The 17,498-nt window shown below is 32.0% G+C and overlaps 5 protein-coding genes across 11 annotated transcripts; 2 read left to right on the top strand and 3 right to left on the bottom strand.

The window, feature by feature from the left end:
- The first annotated feature begins 898 nt into the window (after nucleotides 1-898).
- On the top strand, nucleotides 899-3,674 carry LOC107069224 (zinc finger protein 593 homolog). 3 transcript variants are annotated; one of them, XM_015326323.2, is made up of 4 exons: nucleotides 899-1,039; nucleotides 2,795-2,886; nucleotides 3,016-3,116; nucleotides 3,213-3,674. In XM_015326323.2, exons 2-4 carry the CDS (start codon nucleotides 2,797-2,799, stop codon nucleotides 3,436-3,438), a joined length of 417 nt encoding a protein of 138 aa, XP_015181809.2. In that variant the 5' UTR covers nucleotides 899-1,039; nucleotides 2,795-2,796; the 3' UTR covers nucleotides 3,439-3,674. The 3 variants fall into 3 exon arrangements, with proteins under 3 accessions (XP_015181809.2, XP_015181810.2, XP_015181811.2); XM_015326324.2 differs by having other exon boundaries at nucleotides 905-1,043; XM_015326325.2 differs by lacking the exon at nucleotides 899-1,039 and having other exon boundaries at nucleotides 2,745-2,886.
- Nucleotides 3,540-5,393, top strand: LOC107069221 (Seryl-tRNA synthetase-like insect mitochondrial protein). The gene has a single exon (XM_015326316.2). The coding sequence runs from the start codon at nucleotides 3,540-3,542 to the stop codon at nucleotides 4,968-4,970; it is 1,431 nt and encodes a 476-aa protein (XP_015181802.2). The 3' UTR covers nucleotides 4,971-5,393.
- On the bottom strand, nucleotides 4,992-8,872 carry LOC107069222 (trophoblast glycoprotein). Of its 5 annotated transcripts, none has more exons than XM_015326318.2 (6): nucleotides 7,713-8,872; nucleotides 7,343-7,618; nucleotides 6,823-7,086; nucleotides 6,394-6,710; nucleotides 5,942-6,312; nucleotides 4,992-5,869 (listed from the first exon to the last, which is right to left on the bottom strand). In XM_015326318.2, the coding sequence occupies exons 3-6, from the start codon at nucleotides 7,078-7,080 to the stop codon at nucleotides 5,628-5,630; spliced, it is 1,188 nt and encodes a 395-aa protein (XP_015181804.1). In that variant the 5' UTR covers nucleotides 7,081-7,086; nucleotides 7,343-7,618; nucleotides 7,713-8,872; the 3' UTR covers nucleotides 4,992-5,627. The 5 variants fall into 5 exon arrangements, with proteins under 5 accessions (XP_015181804.1, XP_015181805.1, XP_015181806.1 ...); XM_015326319.2 differs by having other exon boundaries at nucleotides 7,343-7,539; XM_015326320.2 differs by having other exon boundaries at nucleotides 7,343-7,512.
- A 137-nt stretch (nucleotides 8,873-9,009) lies between these two features.
- LOC107069223 (CD9 antigen) lies at nucleotides 9,010-15,704 on the bottom strand. The gene is made up of 4 exons (XM_015326321.2): nucleotides 15,171-15,704; nucleotides 11,712-12,023; nucleotides 11,348-11,611; nucleotides 9,010-11,208 (listed from the first exon to the last, which is right to left on the bottom strand). The coding sequence occupies exons 1-4, from the start codon at nucleotides 15,234-15,236 to the stop codon at nucleotides 11,056-11,058; spliced, it is 795 nt and encodes a 264-aa protein (XP_015181807.1). The 5' UTR covers nucleotides 15,237-15,704; the 3' UTR covers nucleotides 9,010-11,055.
- mRpL21 (mitochondrial ribosomal protein L21) lies at nucleotides 15,372-17,478 on the bottom strand. The gene is made up of 4 exons (XM_015326328.2): nucleotides 17,323-17,478; nucleotides 16,904-17,029; nucleotides 16,512-16,832; nucleotides 15,372-16,399 (listed from the first exon to the last, which is right to left on the bottom strand). Exons 1-4 carry the CDS (start codon nucleotides 17,420-17,422, stop codon nucleotides 16,299-16,301), a joined length of 648 nt encoding a protein of 215 aa, XP_015181814.2. The 5' UTR covers nucleotides 17,423-17,478; the 3' UTR covers nucleotides 15,372-16,298.
- Between the last annotated feature and the right edge of the window lie 20 nt (nucleotides 17,479-17,498).

The raw sequence follows: 17,498 nt of genomic DNA, 5'->3' as shown, positions 1-17,498 counted from the left end.
TGGCCTTTCTCTCTCTCTCTCTTTCTTTCTCCTACGTTCCTTCGTTCTTTCTTCTTTTTCTCTTTTCCGTCTTCTTCTTGTGTCCCCTTCTTCTTCTCTCTTGACCGTTCCGTGTCCGAAGAACGCGCGCGAAAGGCGCGAACCGAGGAAAAAAAAAACGAACGACGATGGACAACAACAATGGTCTTTTTCAACAACTGCAACTGTAACTCACAACTTTGATGACGACGATAATGATGATGATGATGATGATGATGATGATGATGATGATGACACAACGAAGATGATGGCTCGTAGGAACAACTTTGCTGACAGCGGTTTATCCTCCCGGGTGCTTATACAAGTAAGACGCGATGCACCGGACTACTGATCACAGGCGTGAAGAAAATACGGTGGGTGGAGACGTTTCTAACCACCGTAGATAACAGTGAAAGAGAGAAAGAGTAGTAGTAGTAGTAGTAGTAAATAGTAATAGTAATAGAGTAGTAGTTTAGCACCGCGTGCTGATTTGAAACAAATAACGAAACGCGCGCGAGTTTATTGCAATCTGCTGCCCGAGAAAAGACGTTACTATTACTTTACGGTGGACACGTCTTTTCTTTCTCTCTCTCCTAATGTAATATACAACGCGTTTTCACAGCGCACAGTGTATTCTTTCTTTCTTCCTTCCTTTCTTTCTTTCTTTCTCCCTCCCTCCCTTCCTTCCTTGTCTTTAGTTTTCCCTTTGGCGTTCTCCCTCCGATCCCTTTCTCGCGGGGCACACAGAAAGGCACCCCGCGCGATCAACGACGACGCGACTCGTCGTCGCTCGTTGGCGGCCGCGCGGATCGATTCACCTGTCACTTGTCAAGTTAAGGCGAACGTTTAAGATTCGTCGTCGCGCCACGACGCACACCACTCTCTCTCCGTAGCTCGTCGCGGCGCACCGTAGCGCAGTACAGGCACACAGCGCAGCGCAACGCACCGAACGAACCACCAACAACACCACCACTCACAACAGAACCAAACTACTGAGAGAGACCAACACACGGCTACAAATGTACGTACGTATTATACTTCCTATGGCAACACCAAACGATAAACCAAGATGGATAGATAGATAGAAAGATAGATAAATAGATAGAAACAGACAGACAGAAAAAAAGAGAGAAAACGTTCGCCTCGCGGCTCTCTCTATCTACACACCACGTTATTCCTGTTCACGTTTAAGACGCGACTACGGCGCCAAGGTACAACGATAACTGCCCAATAGTATTACAACAACAAGCCCTTTCAAGGGCCAGCGAAACCAGCAGCCTCGAGAATCGGGTAAACGAAAAGAAGCGGCAACTATTTTGTCGCGCGCTCCTACGCGAACCGACTCCCAGAGCGCGTTTCCCCTGCGTAGCGGCGCGTTACGAACGGCGCTTGACGTGCGCCCGTATATCAAAATGGCGTCCCGTTCTGCCTGGCATCCATTGGCGAAGCCACGGCCGATTTCCCCGTACGGTTGCTCTCCCCCTTGCCCTCCTCTTTCACCTCCTCCTCCTCCCACCCACCAACCTCCTTCCTCTCCCTCGCGAACCCTCCGGATCCTCTCTCTCTCTCTCTCTCTCTCTCACCCCCCTCTTCCCCTTGTCCTCGCGCTCTCCCTTTATCCGTCTTTCTCTCACTCTCGACGTAGCCTCGTCGGTGATACGACGACACTACGACGACGACAACGACAACGACGACGATAACGACGACGACGACGGCGGTGACGATAGCACCGACGACGACGACGACGACAACGACGTCGCGCGATGCACGTACAGCACCGCACTGCACTGCACCGCACTGCACTGCACTGCACTCTATCTCTCGCTGCACCGCACGCACACCGCACGGCTCAGCACGTTTCGACACACCTCTCTCTACCCCCCCTCTCTTGCACGCTCACGTTCTCGCTCTTTCTCGCGCTCTCTCTCTTTCTCAAAGCCAGTCGTGTAGCTGTCGCGCGCGCGACTCTTTGCCACCTTCTCCTCCCCCTCCTCCTTATCCTCCTATTTCGCCACCCTCAGTGCTTTGCTCTCGTACCACACTGCTACGCGGAACGTCTTCGCGTCATTTCGGTGAAATCGTGACACCACTCGACATATATCGGTCACCGTTGGGATACTTCCGCGACGTGTACCGCCTTTTTTCGCTGGTCGCTCAAGACCTAGGAGGAAAATCCCGGCTCACGCAGTATTTTTACTTTCAAAATGGATGGGGCCCCCCTCCGAGGAGCGGCGCACCGTTTGAATTAACGTTAAAGAACGCCGCCAGAGGAGCCACTTTATTTAGCCACCCCAACGCCATCTACAACCCCTGTGAACTCGCCTTTTTTTATAATCTCAAGAGATATGCCTGCGATTGGCGCGCGATTAAAGTTCTTCCCTATTGCTCAATTCCCATGAGATCCTATTGGATCGTTCTAATGATCGTTTTTTACTGGTCGATAAAATATCGAACGCTTATCGTTATAAAAGATCGATGATTATACCCGCGAATTTTTAAACATTATTACCTTCGATCGTGCAAGCTCAATGTGTAATTACATTATGAAAAAAGATAAAATAAATAACATTTGATTTTTAATATTTCAAATTGTACTAAAATATATTATTTAACTTCCTACTAATTATAATATTAATTTAATACGACGGAATCGTAAGCATCATTTTTTAACTTGACTTGCTTCTTACGAGAATCTACAGAAACCAATTGTGGATTGGAATGAACTTGCTTTTTTTTTTAATCTCTCTGAAAAGTTAAATATTTTAATTAACTACAGAAATGACGTACAAACGTAAGAAATATCATCGAGGAGATACACATTTAAAAAAAGGTTGGAGAACCAAAAGAAGAACCAAAGATTTGGACGAGGTAATAATACTTAATGCATAACCTTAACGAACACGTGTGTCTTGTTTCCTTCATCTATGTTTTTTTTTTCTGTACGTTTATAAATAATCATTCTGCAATTAAGTATTTTTTTTTTTTTATTTACTCTAGATTGACGAAGATTTAAAAGAAGAAAATGTGAAACAATTGTTAAATCAAGAAATTGATTTTGACAAACCAGGAAGTGCACAACATTATTGCATTCATTGCGCGTAAGTTAGGTTAAGAATTTGTGAATAAATAATAAAAAAAAAAAAGAGAATAAAAAAATAATTACAAAATAAATTTTATTTTTAATGATATTGCAGGAAATATTTTATAGATAAAACTGCATTGCAAAGTCATTTTACAACGAAGGTACATAAACGTAGATTAAAAGCATTGGAATTAGAACCCTACACAATTGAAGATTCTGAAAGGGCTGCTGGCAAAGGAAATTACATACAACCGAAAAAAAGAAAAATAGAAACTTTGACAATAGATAATGAAACTGGCACAATACCAAAAGCTAAGTTAGTAAAAATGGATACTTAAATTTATTATAATAAATCAACATTTTGTTTGTATGATTCTAATGATCATAAAATATTCATTTGAAAAAATTCAACGAGTTATAAATATACATTTTAATTATAATGGCAACTAAATTGTTAATACAACGTATTGTTAATTTAAATCATTGTTTTATAAAAAACGTTTGTTATAAATCATCCAAAAAGTATGTTTCAACGTTGCACGTTTCTGGTAGAAATGCAAACAAAATTTGCGTATTTCTTTCGCCATATTTGGATTTCGATGAACGTTTTAACGACATTGATGGATTGCAAAAAGAAATAAAATTACGTAAACTAAACATGGATCTAATAGAAATGAAAAAGTCATGGGACTTTTATAAATCTATTGAAACGAAGTATTTAACTTTGGAGAATAGAAAAAAAGAGATGTCAAAGATGATAACATCGTTAATAAACAAAACGGAAAAGACTTCAAATGACGAAGAAGAGTTAGTCAAATTACGTTTACAATTTAAAATGATCATGCAGGATATGAAAACTATCAAAGAAATGTTATGGGATTTGGATGAAACTGTAATAGAAAAATTATTAAAATTACCAAATAAATTGGATGATAGAACACCACCATCAACACCAATGATATTACAAAACGTTGGCAAATCACCAGCCATATTATTGGACAATAATAAAAAGAGTCACATCGAAATTGGGGAAAAACTCGATCTAATTCAATACAAAGATCCGATGAATTATTATTTGTTAAATGATGCGGCCATGTTTGAATTTGAATTATTAAACTTTGCTGGAAAAATGCTTAATGATAATAACATCATGAGAATAACAGGATCAGATTTGTGTCGTAGCGTTTTGGTAGAAGGTTCGGGTTTGGATCATGAGAATCCTTTAGATACATTTATATTAGAAAATGATGACGAATCTGTCATGGATATAAGCAGCCATATGCATTTGGTTGGTGGAACAAGTTTATCATCAATGTTAGGTCTTCACGCTAAACAATTAATCAAATTGGATAATTTACCAATCAAATATTATTCCGTTGGTAGACAATATACACCAGTAGTTTCTAATGAAACAATGTTATCTGGTTTATTTTCCGTTGGTCAAGCATCAACCGTTAATATCTTCTTAATATTAAAAGATTCAATGGAGTGTACAATTGAATTCGACAAAATATTACAAATTATTAACAATTTTTATAATAACATTACAAATCATTACAGAGTTGTTATGCGATCAGCACCAGAATTATTAACGTGCGAACAAATGAGAGTATCCATCGAATTATGGTCACCATATTTTGAACAATACATCGAAGTTGCTAATCTTTCTTTACATGGACAATACTTTAGTAAAAGATTATTAATAGGATATGAAACAACAGATCAAGTTAAAGAATTTGTTTCAATAATATCTGGTACGATGCTTTCCGTACCACGAATAATAGGATGTTTGTTAGAAGAAAATCCTGATAAATTTGTAATACCTTCTAAGATTCTTCAACAATTATCTGATACAATGAACACTGATTAATTCAATTAATAGATAATCATGTTTTTTTTTTTTTCATTAATTCACACTTTTTACTTCTTAATATCTTACAATTGTAATTAATACGAAATATCATTTCATTTTTATTTTCCCCTGTGTTATATTACACGTCGAAGGGAAATAAATGAGATGTTATGTTCATCAAAATTGAATTAACGTATTAATAAAGCTTATGTATTAATATATATATATATATATATATATATATATAAAATGGTAATATATTTATAAACATTTTCAATTAACCTTTGCTTACCACACTTGGTCCGAAAGAATCCCCCCAAACCTTTGTTTGCAACTTCAGTCATTTTTCTCAATTGTTCAACTTTGATTAATTTTGTAAACATATTTAAATTTAATTTAAAACTATAAAACCTATATAGTCTTTTTAAGTAAGTATTAAAGAAGTCTCCAAAAAAATGTTGAAGTAAATTTATGCAATAGTTTCTTTTTTACAACGATTTTTCTCGTCCGGGTCCTTTGGACCCGGGTATGGTAAACGCGTTACTGCTGGAAGGGTGGTAAACAAAGGTTAAAATTCAGCAGGGCAAATTGTTTAGTGAATAATTCAAGGTAGCAGTCACAATCATCTTGAAAAACAAAATTACGTTTGTTAACCAACCATTCATACAATTATACTTATACATCCTCACGGGTTTCACCAGTTGCTATGGTGCTATATCTAACTCTTTTATTAACAGAATGAATAATTGGTTCAAATTTCTTTTGTAGTTTTAAACGGTACATGTAAACGAGAGCACACAATAAAACGACTAAAAGGAACATACAGAAATACAGTGTTATCGAAACAGCTGTTTTGGACAATCTTAATCCAAACGGACAAGGAAGTGTCCCACCATAAATGCTTCTCTCTTTTCCATCTGTAAAACAATAAAATTATCTAAACATTATATTTTACATATGAGATCACATCAATCTTAAAAAAAAGTCACCTTCAGAACATTGCAAACTGTTCTTATTTCTTACAAAAACTTTGGTCTTGTTCATCCATTCGATAAATGGATTGAGTTTGCACGAACACTCGAATGAATTTTTCGAAAAGTCAACGGTGAACGATTGATTCTGTTTAATAACAGATTCCATAGTACGAATATCGTAATCGGAAACTTTCGTAAATTTATTTCTCTGAAGATCCAAGAAACGTAACTTATGAAGACAGGATAAATTGAAATGCAATCCTGTTAATGCGTTATCACCTAAATGTAAATCCAAAAGGTTTGGTAGATCACAGAAAACGTTTGGATCTTTGAACTCTGATATCTCATTTTGTTCCAAATGCAATTTCATGAGTTGTGTTAGATTGCTGAGGAAACAACAAGGGACTTACTTTTAGTATTTTTCTTTTAGAATAAAATTAATACAAAAAAAACAAAATAATGTCTACCTATTGACAAATATATCGTGCAGTGTTGCTGCTAAATCTCTCGGTTGACCATCTTCAAAAGCATCAGTTAAATGTAACTCTAAAAGTGATACGAAATTGGAGAAAACTCTTGGATGACTTTTAGCAGGATCCAATGATAGTTCATTGAAATCAAGAATAAGACGTTCAACACGTTTAACGTGATGATACGTTTTTCCTCGTATTTCTTCTATTTTATTATTGGACATATCGATGACTTTTAAATTAGGTAATCTGTCCAACGTGCCGAATATGTTCCATGGTAATAATTTCAAATAATTACCCGTAAATATTAACACCTGAAATGAAAATGGGATAAAATTGTAAAAGAAGAACAAAAATCAAACAGTTAATAATTAATAATAAATCAATCAATCAATCAATCAAATGAAAATCCCGCAAAGACCTGACCTGTGCGGCATTAGGAAGATGTTCCAATGGCGTTGTATCATTAAATCCAGAATTCGTACAATTGACAACGTATTGATGATGACCGTCATAACACATTCTTGAACAACGGCAAAGATTTTTAAACGCATCACCACAATTGTGAACCGAACTTTCGTTGGTCTCAAGATTATGCCAATTGGGATCATTGCAATCAACTTCTGCACGAGTTTTGATTATCATCGATAGTAATATAACAATTGCTACGTACGAGGACTTCATCTTAATCTTTTACAAAAAAAATATATATACAATAGTTTATTAAAAATCGTTGCTAAAAAAAAAAAAAAAAAATAAACGAAACAACGTATCCATTGTTTCGAGTATATAATACATTAATAAATAATAATAGTAATAATGTATTAAAAAAAAAAAAAAAACAAAAGCAACAGAATGTGCAGTAGCAAGAAACCCATTTGAATTTTATTCGTGTCGTTAAATAATAAAAACGAAGAAACAAGAATAAGAAGTGGACCACACTTACGTATAATTCTGTTGTAATATATTTGTGTTCAACGATCGATGATCACAGTGTGTTTAAAAACGTCTTCATCGTTTTAATATAGAACAAATATTAGATCAATCGCGAGTATATCTTAAGATCATTTTGCAATGCATCCTTATCAACGTTTCTTATTTACACGATTAGTTGACCTGATGAGATAGGAGAAAGAAGAACTTCTGGAATGGTACCGGTAGTAGTAGTAGTAAAAGAAGAACAAGAAGAATAAGAAGAAGGAAGAAAGTATTCGTGGAACAACTAACGGAAAAGAAAGAAAGAAAGAAACAAACAAAACAAAATAAAACAAAAAGAAAAGCACAGTAGGGAAAGAAAGAATGAAAAAGAAACTTACTTGACTGAGAGTTATCTGGGTCGACTAAAAACGTAACGCGTTAAGAAGATGGAAGAAGATTGAGGAAAGACCAGTTAAATTGTATTCCAAAAGATGCAACACAACGTGACACGGCACGTACCATCGCTGAGCCCGCAGTTGGGTCTGACCGCACCTGTATGGGCCCACTGAACGCCCACCCATCCGCTTACCTCTACCTACCCCCCACTTTGAAACACTTCACCAAACGTCTACCAACTATAAATGGAGCTTCTTTTTCTTTTTCTTTACTTTTTCATTAATTACTTTCCTTTTTATATATTCCTACAACAAATATATCTAATATTATTACTTATATATTACAATCTTAGTTTGTTTCTTTGTTTGTTCATCAAATTAAACCTTGTTTTAATTCAACTCTTAACTATTATTATAGTTTACATACTTTTGTGTGTGTGTGTTTCTTACATATATATATATATATATATTTATTTTTAGTTTTCTTTTATCATTCAAATTATTTCTAATCGCAATGTCGTAACGCATAAATAAAAATGAACGATATTCATGTGTGTTGAAAAGGTGATGATCTGACAAATACAAAGTTTTCTTATATTACTTCTTTTATACTTTTTCAAATATTCTTTGTTTAAAATAATGTGTGTTTACTTAAAAAAAAAAAAAAAAGAAAAACAAACTTTTCTTATACTATTCAAATAAAAATTAATAAAATTAATTTATAAAAAAAAAAAATAATAATAATAATAATAAATATCATTATGTATGATGAATTGTTCAAAGAAGAGCAGGTGTGTAAACGGAATTTATTCGACACACCGAGGCGACTCGTATAGTTCCTTATATGTACATACACACACACACGTGTCATTATATGAGTCATATAGGTAAGCATGTCTACAGGGTGTCCCACTTTTTTTTCACCAATATTTTAATATCAATAAAAATCCAAACACAAAAATCTTGTACAAATTCCTACATTTTGAAATGCATCAATTTAAAATATTATTACAAAAATATGAAACATTAAATGCACTGGTATTTTGTTGAAGTAACAAAAGAATGCTTAGTTGATCCCATTTTTATCTGAGAAAGATTATCTGTACAGTTATTTCAAGAATTTCTTCTTACCAAAGTTCTTACCAAATGAGACACCCAGTATACATTTATACAGGGTGAGACATAACTTGTTTTCCCTTCCAAGTAATTCACAAAAATTGAAATCAACATTATTACAACATTACTTTCAAACTTGAAAGACACCACAACTTTTTGCCCATATTTAAATAAATTAATTGAATTAATTTTTAATAAGCTTTATATGTGAATATTAATTTTGTTTAAACAATTTTACAATAAGAAAGCAACTTATATTCTCGTATGATTGTTGTTTGTTAAAATTTGTACAAAGTAAACGTAATTCATACATAAATTATATATTCAATATTATTAAATATATTCATAGACAAATAATGAAATATTGGGATCTCTGGCAGGGTTCAATGGCGTAGCAATTCGACCTATCTACTTTCATTTTGAATTTGGTCACCAGATAGCGTATTATATTATATTTTTAATATATATAAATTAAAAATTAAGATATTTTTGTTGATCATCTTGTATACAACGACAAATTCATGATGAATATTGGGATCTCTGGCAGGGTTCAATAGCGTAGCAATTCGACCTATCTACTCTCATTTTGAAGATAGCCACCAGATAGCGTATTCAAGTGTCTACAGATCCCAATAACAGATTGATTATTTTTATTTTCTTTCCATTTTAGTATTGTCTTGGTTTTTTTTTTTTAATATACAATCATGAAGAAATACATTACTTAACTCTTTAATAATTAATTAATTAATTAATAATAGTGCATCTCAACACAATGTTGGAGAGTGACACGTGATCAAAAAAAACAAAAAGAAATGAACAAATTTGATCAAACGAAAGATGATTTGTTTCCTTTCGAAATAATTACTTGAGAATTTACAATGAAATCCTTTGTAGACTAGACTCTGTGGGTGTTACACACTATGCTTATATTTTGATTTGAAATACACACAATCTTTCATACATACATACAACACATACTCATATATATATATATGCACACATACAATTACAAGATAATTGAGAATACTTCCTTGATATTTGTACCATTTTATAATCACCAAGTCAGTAAACCTTTTATTTATGATTCTTGTTTAAACACACACACACACACACACACACTCTCTCTCTTCCTTTCTTTAACAATAAATAATATCTGTCAATATCTTTGATTTTGCGCAACAGGCCCACATTGTCTATTAATTGAGAAATATATGTTTTTATACAAAGAGTGTCTTTAAAAGATTTTTCTGATCAAAAACAATGTCAGTGTATTTTGTGCATCAAAATGAAACAAAGAAATATAATTGTATCTAAACATAAATCATTAAACTCTTTTGTTATTAATGATTTATAGGTTATGGTTATTTATGAGTAATTACTATTTGTTTTCTTTGTACATTTTCATACACAGAATATCAATTAATAATATTTGACCAGAAAAATCTATAATATATTTTTGTATATATGTGTATATGTGTGTATATATATGTGTGTGTATGTGTATATATTAAAATCGATACCAATCTTTTTTTTTGGTCTATTACTTTGGCCTGGAAAAAAGAAAAGCATACGATGCGTTTTGTTAGGTACTTCTAAACACGTTACATACATGTTATCTCTATTTTTAATCTTGAAACATTTATCAAAATATATATATATATATATATAATAAAAAATCTGTGGATTTGAATAAATCGCACAAAGTTAAATTAATGCTAAATTAAATTCAGAGATTCACCATAATTGCGATTGAGATTTCAAATTGATTTTCAGTCATTTTCAAATTCATATTATTATTTAAATATTTTTTTAAAAAAATATATATATATATATAATAAAAATCAGTAGATATGTGAAAAATTACGAAAAAAATTACGAATACAATCGTAATATTTCAAATTTTTCTTGAAATAACGAACACAACATTTTTTGTGCAACGAACGTGAATACAAACAAAATTCTTGAAGATATTGTGCCATTGTAAAATTGGATGACCAATTTCTTGGAATTATCATTAATATTATTCTCTATTGTCCATCAGTGTTCTTTTTTCTTATATGTTAGATGAATGATACGGTTTTTGTTTTCTTTTTACAGAACCATAAAATGATATAAATCCATCTTGGCACAAAAGTAGACCAACGAAATCGGTTTGAAGAATATTATAATGCTTCAAAATTGGACGAATATAAGAAGAAGATGAAGGACCCAATAAAGATCATGGTTTGATTTAGGCTTTATATCTGTCCGATGAGCCACTTGCGCAACATAAAATCAATGCGAATATCAAACCAAGAAGTTCAAGTATACCAACACCTATGGCAATTCCAATAGCAATACAACTTTGACTCTTCAATGCATTCACCAATTTGTCTATGCACCCCTGAAAATGATAAAAATAACAAATCATACTTTCGAGTTAACTCAGAGTGAGAACTAATATCTATCAATTATTGTGTTTTGCAATATAATAAACAACAAATGAAGAAAAACACGGATCAAGATAACAATGTAAAAATTACCTCATTATAAATAGCAGGACTAACAATATCCCCTAATTTAAAATTGCGTGCAGTTTCACAAATTAAACTGTCCCTGTCCATGCAACAGGATTTCGGTACTTTGTAAGCATTGTCAGATTTCGATGAAACTGTTAAAGAAAGATCATATTTATTGGCATATTTGCTGCCAGCCCAATCATCTGGTCCGGTTGCACCGCAACATCCAAGACCCGATTGGAAAGCGTCCACCGTTTGAGTACGAAATTCCACGAATCCATATTCGTTCTAAAACAAATCAAATAATGCAATCAATGCAAAACCAAAGACGATGATCAAACAGCTTACGATAATAAAAAAAAAAAAAGAAAACAAATGAAGGAATTACCTTAACGGTGTTGATGACGGATAATTTGACGAGTTCTTCGAGACGATCGCTATTTGTATAGAGCCAAACTCCAGCAGCAATTTGTGCGACTATTACAACCAATAGACAACTGAAAAAGCCAACTAGCATACATTGAGACTCACGAAAGGCTCCCCAACATCCAAGAAAGGCTACCACGAGCATGACGAGTCCAGCTACTAGCAAAATGTAAAGGCCTGCTCTGAAATTGTGCTGTTCTTGTGTCACGGACACGAGAAAATTGTGATCGACTAACATCCATATCGACAGGACCACCGTTGTTAATCCAATAGCCTGAACAATCAAAAATAAGCAACGATAAATGATCAAATAAATCAAACATAATAAATTGATCGAACACGATATACAAGTCAAATGTTTTTTGAAATTCCCGCCATTTTATGAAAACTGTTTGTGCAAGGTATAACACAACTTGTGTTTGAATTTAAATGTTTCATTCGTATATTTTTAACGCTGAGATAATACATTTCAATTGAGATAGAAAAATACAAAAGATTGTATTAACTCAAAGATAATATTTACTATCATTTATTCTGACCATGAACAATCATCCCTGAGTGCAATAAAAATCAATTGAAACTCTGATACGGAAAATGATCATAGATTGGTTTAATATCTAATGAATATGATTTATTATGCTAAGCATATACGAGACATTCTTCTATTTTATCTATGTCATACTTCAATGCTTCCTAGCCTATCAAGAAAGTGGGTTAACGCGTAGGCTGGCATATGTGTGTGTGTGAGTACCACCATGTTCGTTGAATGACTACAAGCCTATATTTAAAACGTGTTTATGTTTATAAATAAAGATTTCGAATGAACGAGATCTAAAGGAATAAAAAAAAATACTCTACGAGTAGCAGTCTCTTAAGAAAAAAAAAAAGAAATTACAAGGATAATCATTTGAGATCAGTTTCAGTTTTCTTAAAAAAAAATAAAATAAAAAAAATAGTTTACTAAGAAGGAAAGGAATATGATAAGATTTAAAGTTGCAAAATAAGTATATTCGTAGAGAGAGAGAGAGAGAGAGAGAGAGAGAAAGAGAAAGAGAAAGAGAGAGCCCAGATGTAATCGATAAAGCTGTGCCTAGAATTGCTCCTGCCGGGAGATAGAATTACAGTAACGTAACGAAGAAATAAAAGGCCCACTGCATATAATATATAAACATTGATGATGATTATTATTATATATATTAAAATATAATAATAATAATTAATATTATTATTATTATTATTATTATTATTAAATATTAACACTAGATATACCACCATTTTTAATATACCTATTTCTACCATACTAGTCAAAATGACTAGTATATACGAAAAAAATGCTTTTGGAGCTTTGCTTCCAATCTTTATTTACTCTTAAAAAAATAACACAACAAATGTTTAATAATAATAATTTTAATAAATAAATAGATTTATAGACATTTTAAAAGAAATAGGATAGGAAGACCGCGAATGGAAGGATCGAGCTCAGGGACGGGAACAATGGCGGGATTTGGTATTTGTGGCAATGAACTTTCGAATTCCTAATGCCAATTAATAATAATAATAATAATAATAGACATTTTAAAATTATTTACAGAACTCAAATGTTACATGAAGTAGACATTTTATAATTTAAAATGGCCTCCGACTAGTCAAAATGACTACTCTGGTATATCTAGTGTTAAATATTATTACGAGAATTATATATATAAAAAAAAAAAAAAACTTGTTCTTTAACTTTTTCATTTGTTATTTTTCTTTTCTCATTACAATTTTGTCATCATATTCGTCATTTTTATTAGCAATGTGACTGACTCACGTAGATATATTCCTGGCATTTAAAACGATGACGAGAGATTTCGATTAATCATTTATACATAATTCTAACGTAATCTTTTTTTCTTTGACAATGATTTTGTTGTTTAACGTTGTAATATATTTTCAAAATAAATTCAACTACAATCTTATAAGACATTAAAATGTTCGTTAGAATTAAGATACGTGACTTGAAATCTGACTACTTCTCCTAACATAAAATTCTCTGAACTTAAGAGCCCAAATTGACTGCTGCTTTTGTCCAACACCAAAAGAACCTTTGAAAGGAAAAAAAAAAAAAAAAAAGAAAGAGAAACAGATGTGTGTTGGGGTCTGCATTTGAGTCAAAGCACTTTTTCAAATGAAAAATAACGGAACGAGGATAATACTCGTGTTTTGTAATGACGGTGGTGGTAATGGTGGTGGTGGTGTTGTGTATGCTCGACGGACTCGTTTCTTTTTTTTTCCTTTTTACTCCCCTTTTTACTTTGTAATACATTATTATTATTATTATTATTATTGTTTTGTTGTTGTTGTTATTTATTTTTATATTTTTCTTCTTTTTCTTTTTTTATATGTTTCAAAGCTTTTTACTTGTCTCTTTTGTGTAATGAAGCTTAGCCACTCCCTGTTATAAGCAACAACGTAAACGACCCCTGACTCTATAAATTTAATCGACAATCTCTTTCTCTTTATCGATAAATCCGATCAATAGTGTGTTGTTCCCCATACCTGTATAAACATTTTGCGCTTGCCCTTTTCAAACGCTTCGTCGTCGACATTATTATAATTTATTTTTTTCTTTTAACTAAGCGTGAAAAGGTTGCACAGAATGTTGCATGTGAAAGAATGCATCATATGTGTGTTTTTAGTAGGAAGATACTTTTACGATGTTTGAGTTACAGATAAATGAATATATGTGTGAGTGTGTGAGTGTGTTTGTGTAGATAGGAAATATCGTATTTTCAAGCAGATGCCCTTTTTTGAATGTTCAACGGAAATACGTTTCTTGATACCATAGAAAATATTATAGGAAGGAAACAGAAAACTGTTTAGTAAGAGAGTTTTTAATGTAACTTGATATAAAATACTGATATTTATAATTGTGTATGTGTACATACACATACATATTTATCCCATATGTTCATGTAATATTATTCATGATACTTTACTACTACTCATATTCAAAACATTGTTTTGATTGATTCAATTCAATTATAATTGTTTTAACAATCAAACAGATTTGTTTTGTAAAACAAACATAACAGTTTACATCCTTCCTTATTGTATACAAGATACTTGATTGTATATTACAATTTTTATTAATCAAACGTTGAACTTTGTTTGATTAATTAATCGTACAGATGAAAGGTTATAAATGAATTATCAAAAGTAATAAAAGCGCAAATAATAACGTTGATGATGCATTCTTCCATCATTTTATAGAAAATCATTGTATAAATCATACAATCATTTGTAATGAATCCCTTCTTAAAAAACAATCGTAAATTGTATTTAAGATGAAGTTTAAAGATATTAGATGAGACTCTTCTTCTCATTGGTCGAATGTAAATGTTGAATCTGAATGGGGGGAAGACCAAAATAAACTCACCCAAAAGCCGAGATTCACCCACACGAGGGCGTACTTAACAAATCCGTAACACTTGGGTAGCACCATGATGTTTTATTGTTCCCTTTTTTCGTTCCTCCTTTTCTATCTTCTTTCTTGTTTATTTTTCTTTTAATCTTCTTTTGATTGCTCCGTCACTTGATGGTCCGTTGACGTAAATAATCGTTGAGAAAAAACACCGTGTTTGTTTTTTTTTTTTTTTTCTAATTCTATTCTTATTATATTAAATTTGTTTTTTAGTCGTGTAAATCAAACACCCTTTTGTAATATGTTTTTTTTTTTTTTTTGCAAATACAATTTTGATAACACTGTTTTTGTGTCAGTCAAATGTTAAATTTCAGATTTAACGAATTTCAACAAAAAATACAATTTCTTGTTTAATTTGATATTGGACTCGTTAATCAAGAATAAATGAATGAATGAAATTGAATGATGAATGATGTACACGAACTAAATCCTCCATGCCACGCAACGCGTCGCAGCCGACTGCCAATCGACAAGAGCGTCACACGTTCCTTCCATGGCCGCACGCGCTGGATTTTTCACAGCAAAGGCGTACTGCTGCTGCTCATCTCGTTCGAAAGGCCTACTGACGTCAACCGTTTTAAAAGAGAAAATTATATTACATACGTTCTTCCCTTACTTACATATATATATATATATATATATATATATATATATATATATATATATATATATATGTATACATATACTCTTCTTCAGGTCTATTTTATTTCTTCTGCGCACGCGCTACTTTTTTTCAACAATATTTTATTTATCATTTCCAAATGTTTATTTTTATATCACCTTTCTAATGACTTTCTTCTATTAATTCTTCTTATTAATTAATAACAATTATATATCAAATTTTATAAATGTTATTTTTAAACATTTTCTAATCGATGCTTGACTAGGATATACTTCTATTAATGATGGTGGATACAAAATTAGGAAGACATGATTGAATTGTAGGTATAATGATAGAGGAGGATTTTTTATATACTTGTTTTATCAATCGTCAAACTTATTCTTCATTCGTGTACTATTCTTAACTATTAAATATATATATATATATATTTTTGTTTTTGTATACAATTGATTTGAATTTTTTTAATATACTCTATCAATCTCTTCCACCTCTTTCCTCTTATCAATATCCCCGTTTATGTCTATCGTGTTTATTCTCACCATTGTATGTGGCGTACGATAAACTGAAAATAATAAATTAATTTTATAAAAGGATTATATTATCAATGATTACAATTATTATTTTTTTTTTAATATACTTATTTTGAGTTTTGTTGTTGTTGTTGTAAAGCTTACAGTGTAATCTACGGTATTGTTTCCTTTTCTTCATCCTAAAATGATACTTTGTACTTGATAATGTTTTTTCAATGACAGTTGCATTGATTGATACCAAATCTCGATTTAATATGGGCCTTCCTACAAGAGTGAAATCTGTGCTTCCAACTAACAAAACTTTTTCAAGTTTTATTCTATCACCTATCGAAGGTGGCCAATGTCCTTGTACAATTATGATATCATTTTCAGTTATTTTAAATTGTTTACCACATATGTGAACAACTGCAAATAATCTACCTACTTTGTTCGTTGCTATTTGTTTGTTAATTTCCTTTGTTACATCTAAAAATGCAAATCTTTTGTTAATATACGTTCATATAGTTTTATATAATTCATTATATACAAAAGTATACCCTTCATTAACTTTTCTTTTTCTTTGTCAAATTCTGGTATTTCAACTTGATGTTTTGGTATAGGAGGCATCCATCCTAAACGTGTTGTAACATATGTAACTCTTCCAGGTTCCCATAGACTTAATGCTGACAAAAAGAATTATCTCAATTATACTTTGCATTTGTATGTATTTTTTTCTATGTTACATATAGGTTATATTTCTTTTACTAAATACTTGATTCTGTGACTTATTTTAAGAAAATAAACCATTCAAATTTAATTCTATTTATTACATTTAATATTAGATGCAAATGTCATAAATTTATTTGTATATTGAACATTCAGAGTAGTATAAAGAATTGAGGTTATATTCAACTTTCAATTCTTATGACTGCAACCAAGATCTTACAAATGATATATAAATAAATATTTGTATTACCTGAATTTGTTGTTCTGCATATTGCAGTAGTTGTTAATTTGTTTAAACAATTATTAGCAGCTAATCTAAATGCATTTGAAAAGATAGTAAGTGCTGCCATGTTTACCGAGAGTCGTAAACTACTGCCGACATCAAATCGATATTTATTTTAATTTATAATAGATATTGATTTGATA

This window comes from Polistes dominula, unplaced genomic scaffold, assembly GCF_049000335.1.
Source record: "Polistes dominula isolate Pdom_NZ unplaced genomic scaffold, Pdom_raw_medaka contig_21, whole genome shotgun sequence".
Taxonomy (NCBI): Eukaryota; Metazoa; Arthropoda; class Insecta; order Hymenoptera; family Vespidae; genus Polistes; species Polistes dominula.
Note: the sequence above shows the minus strand (reverse complement) of the source record. Positions and strands in the feature narration are given on the sequence as shown.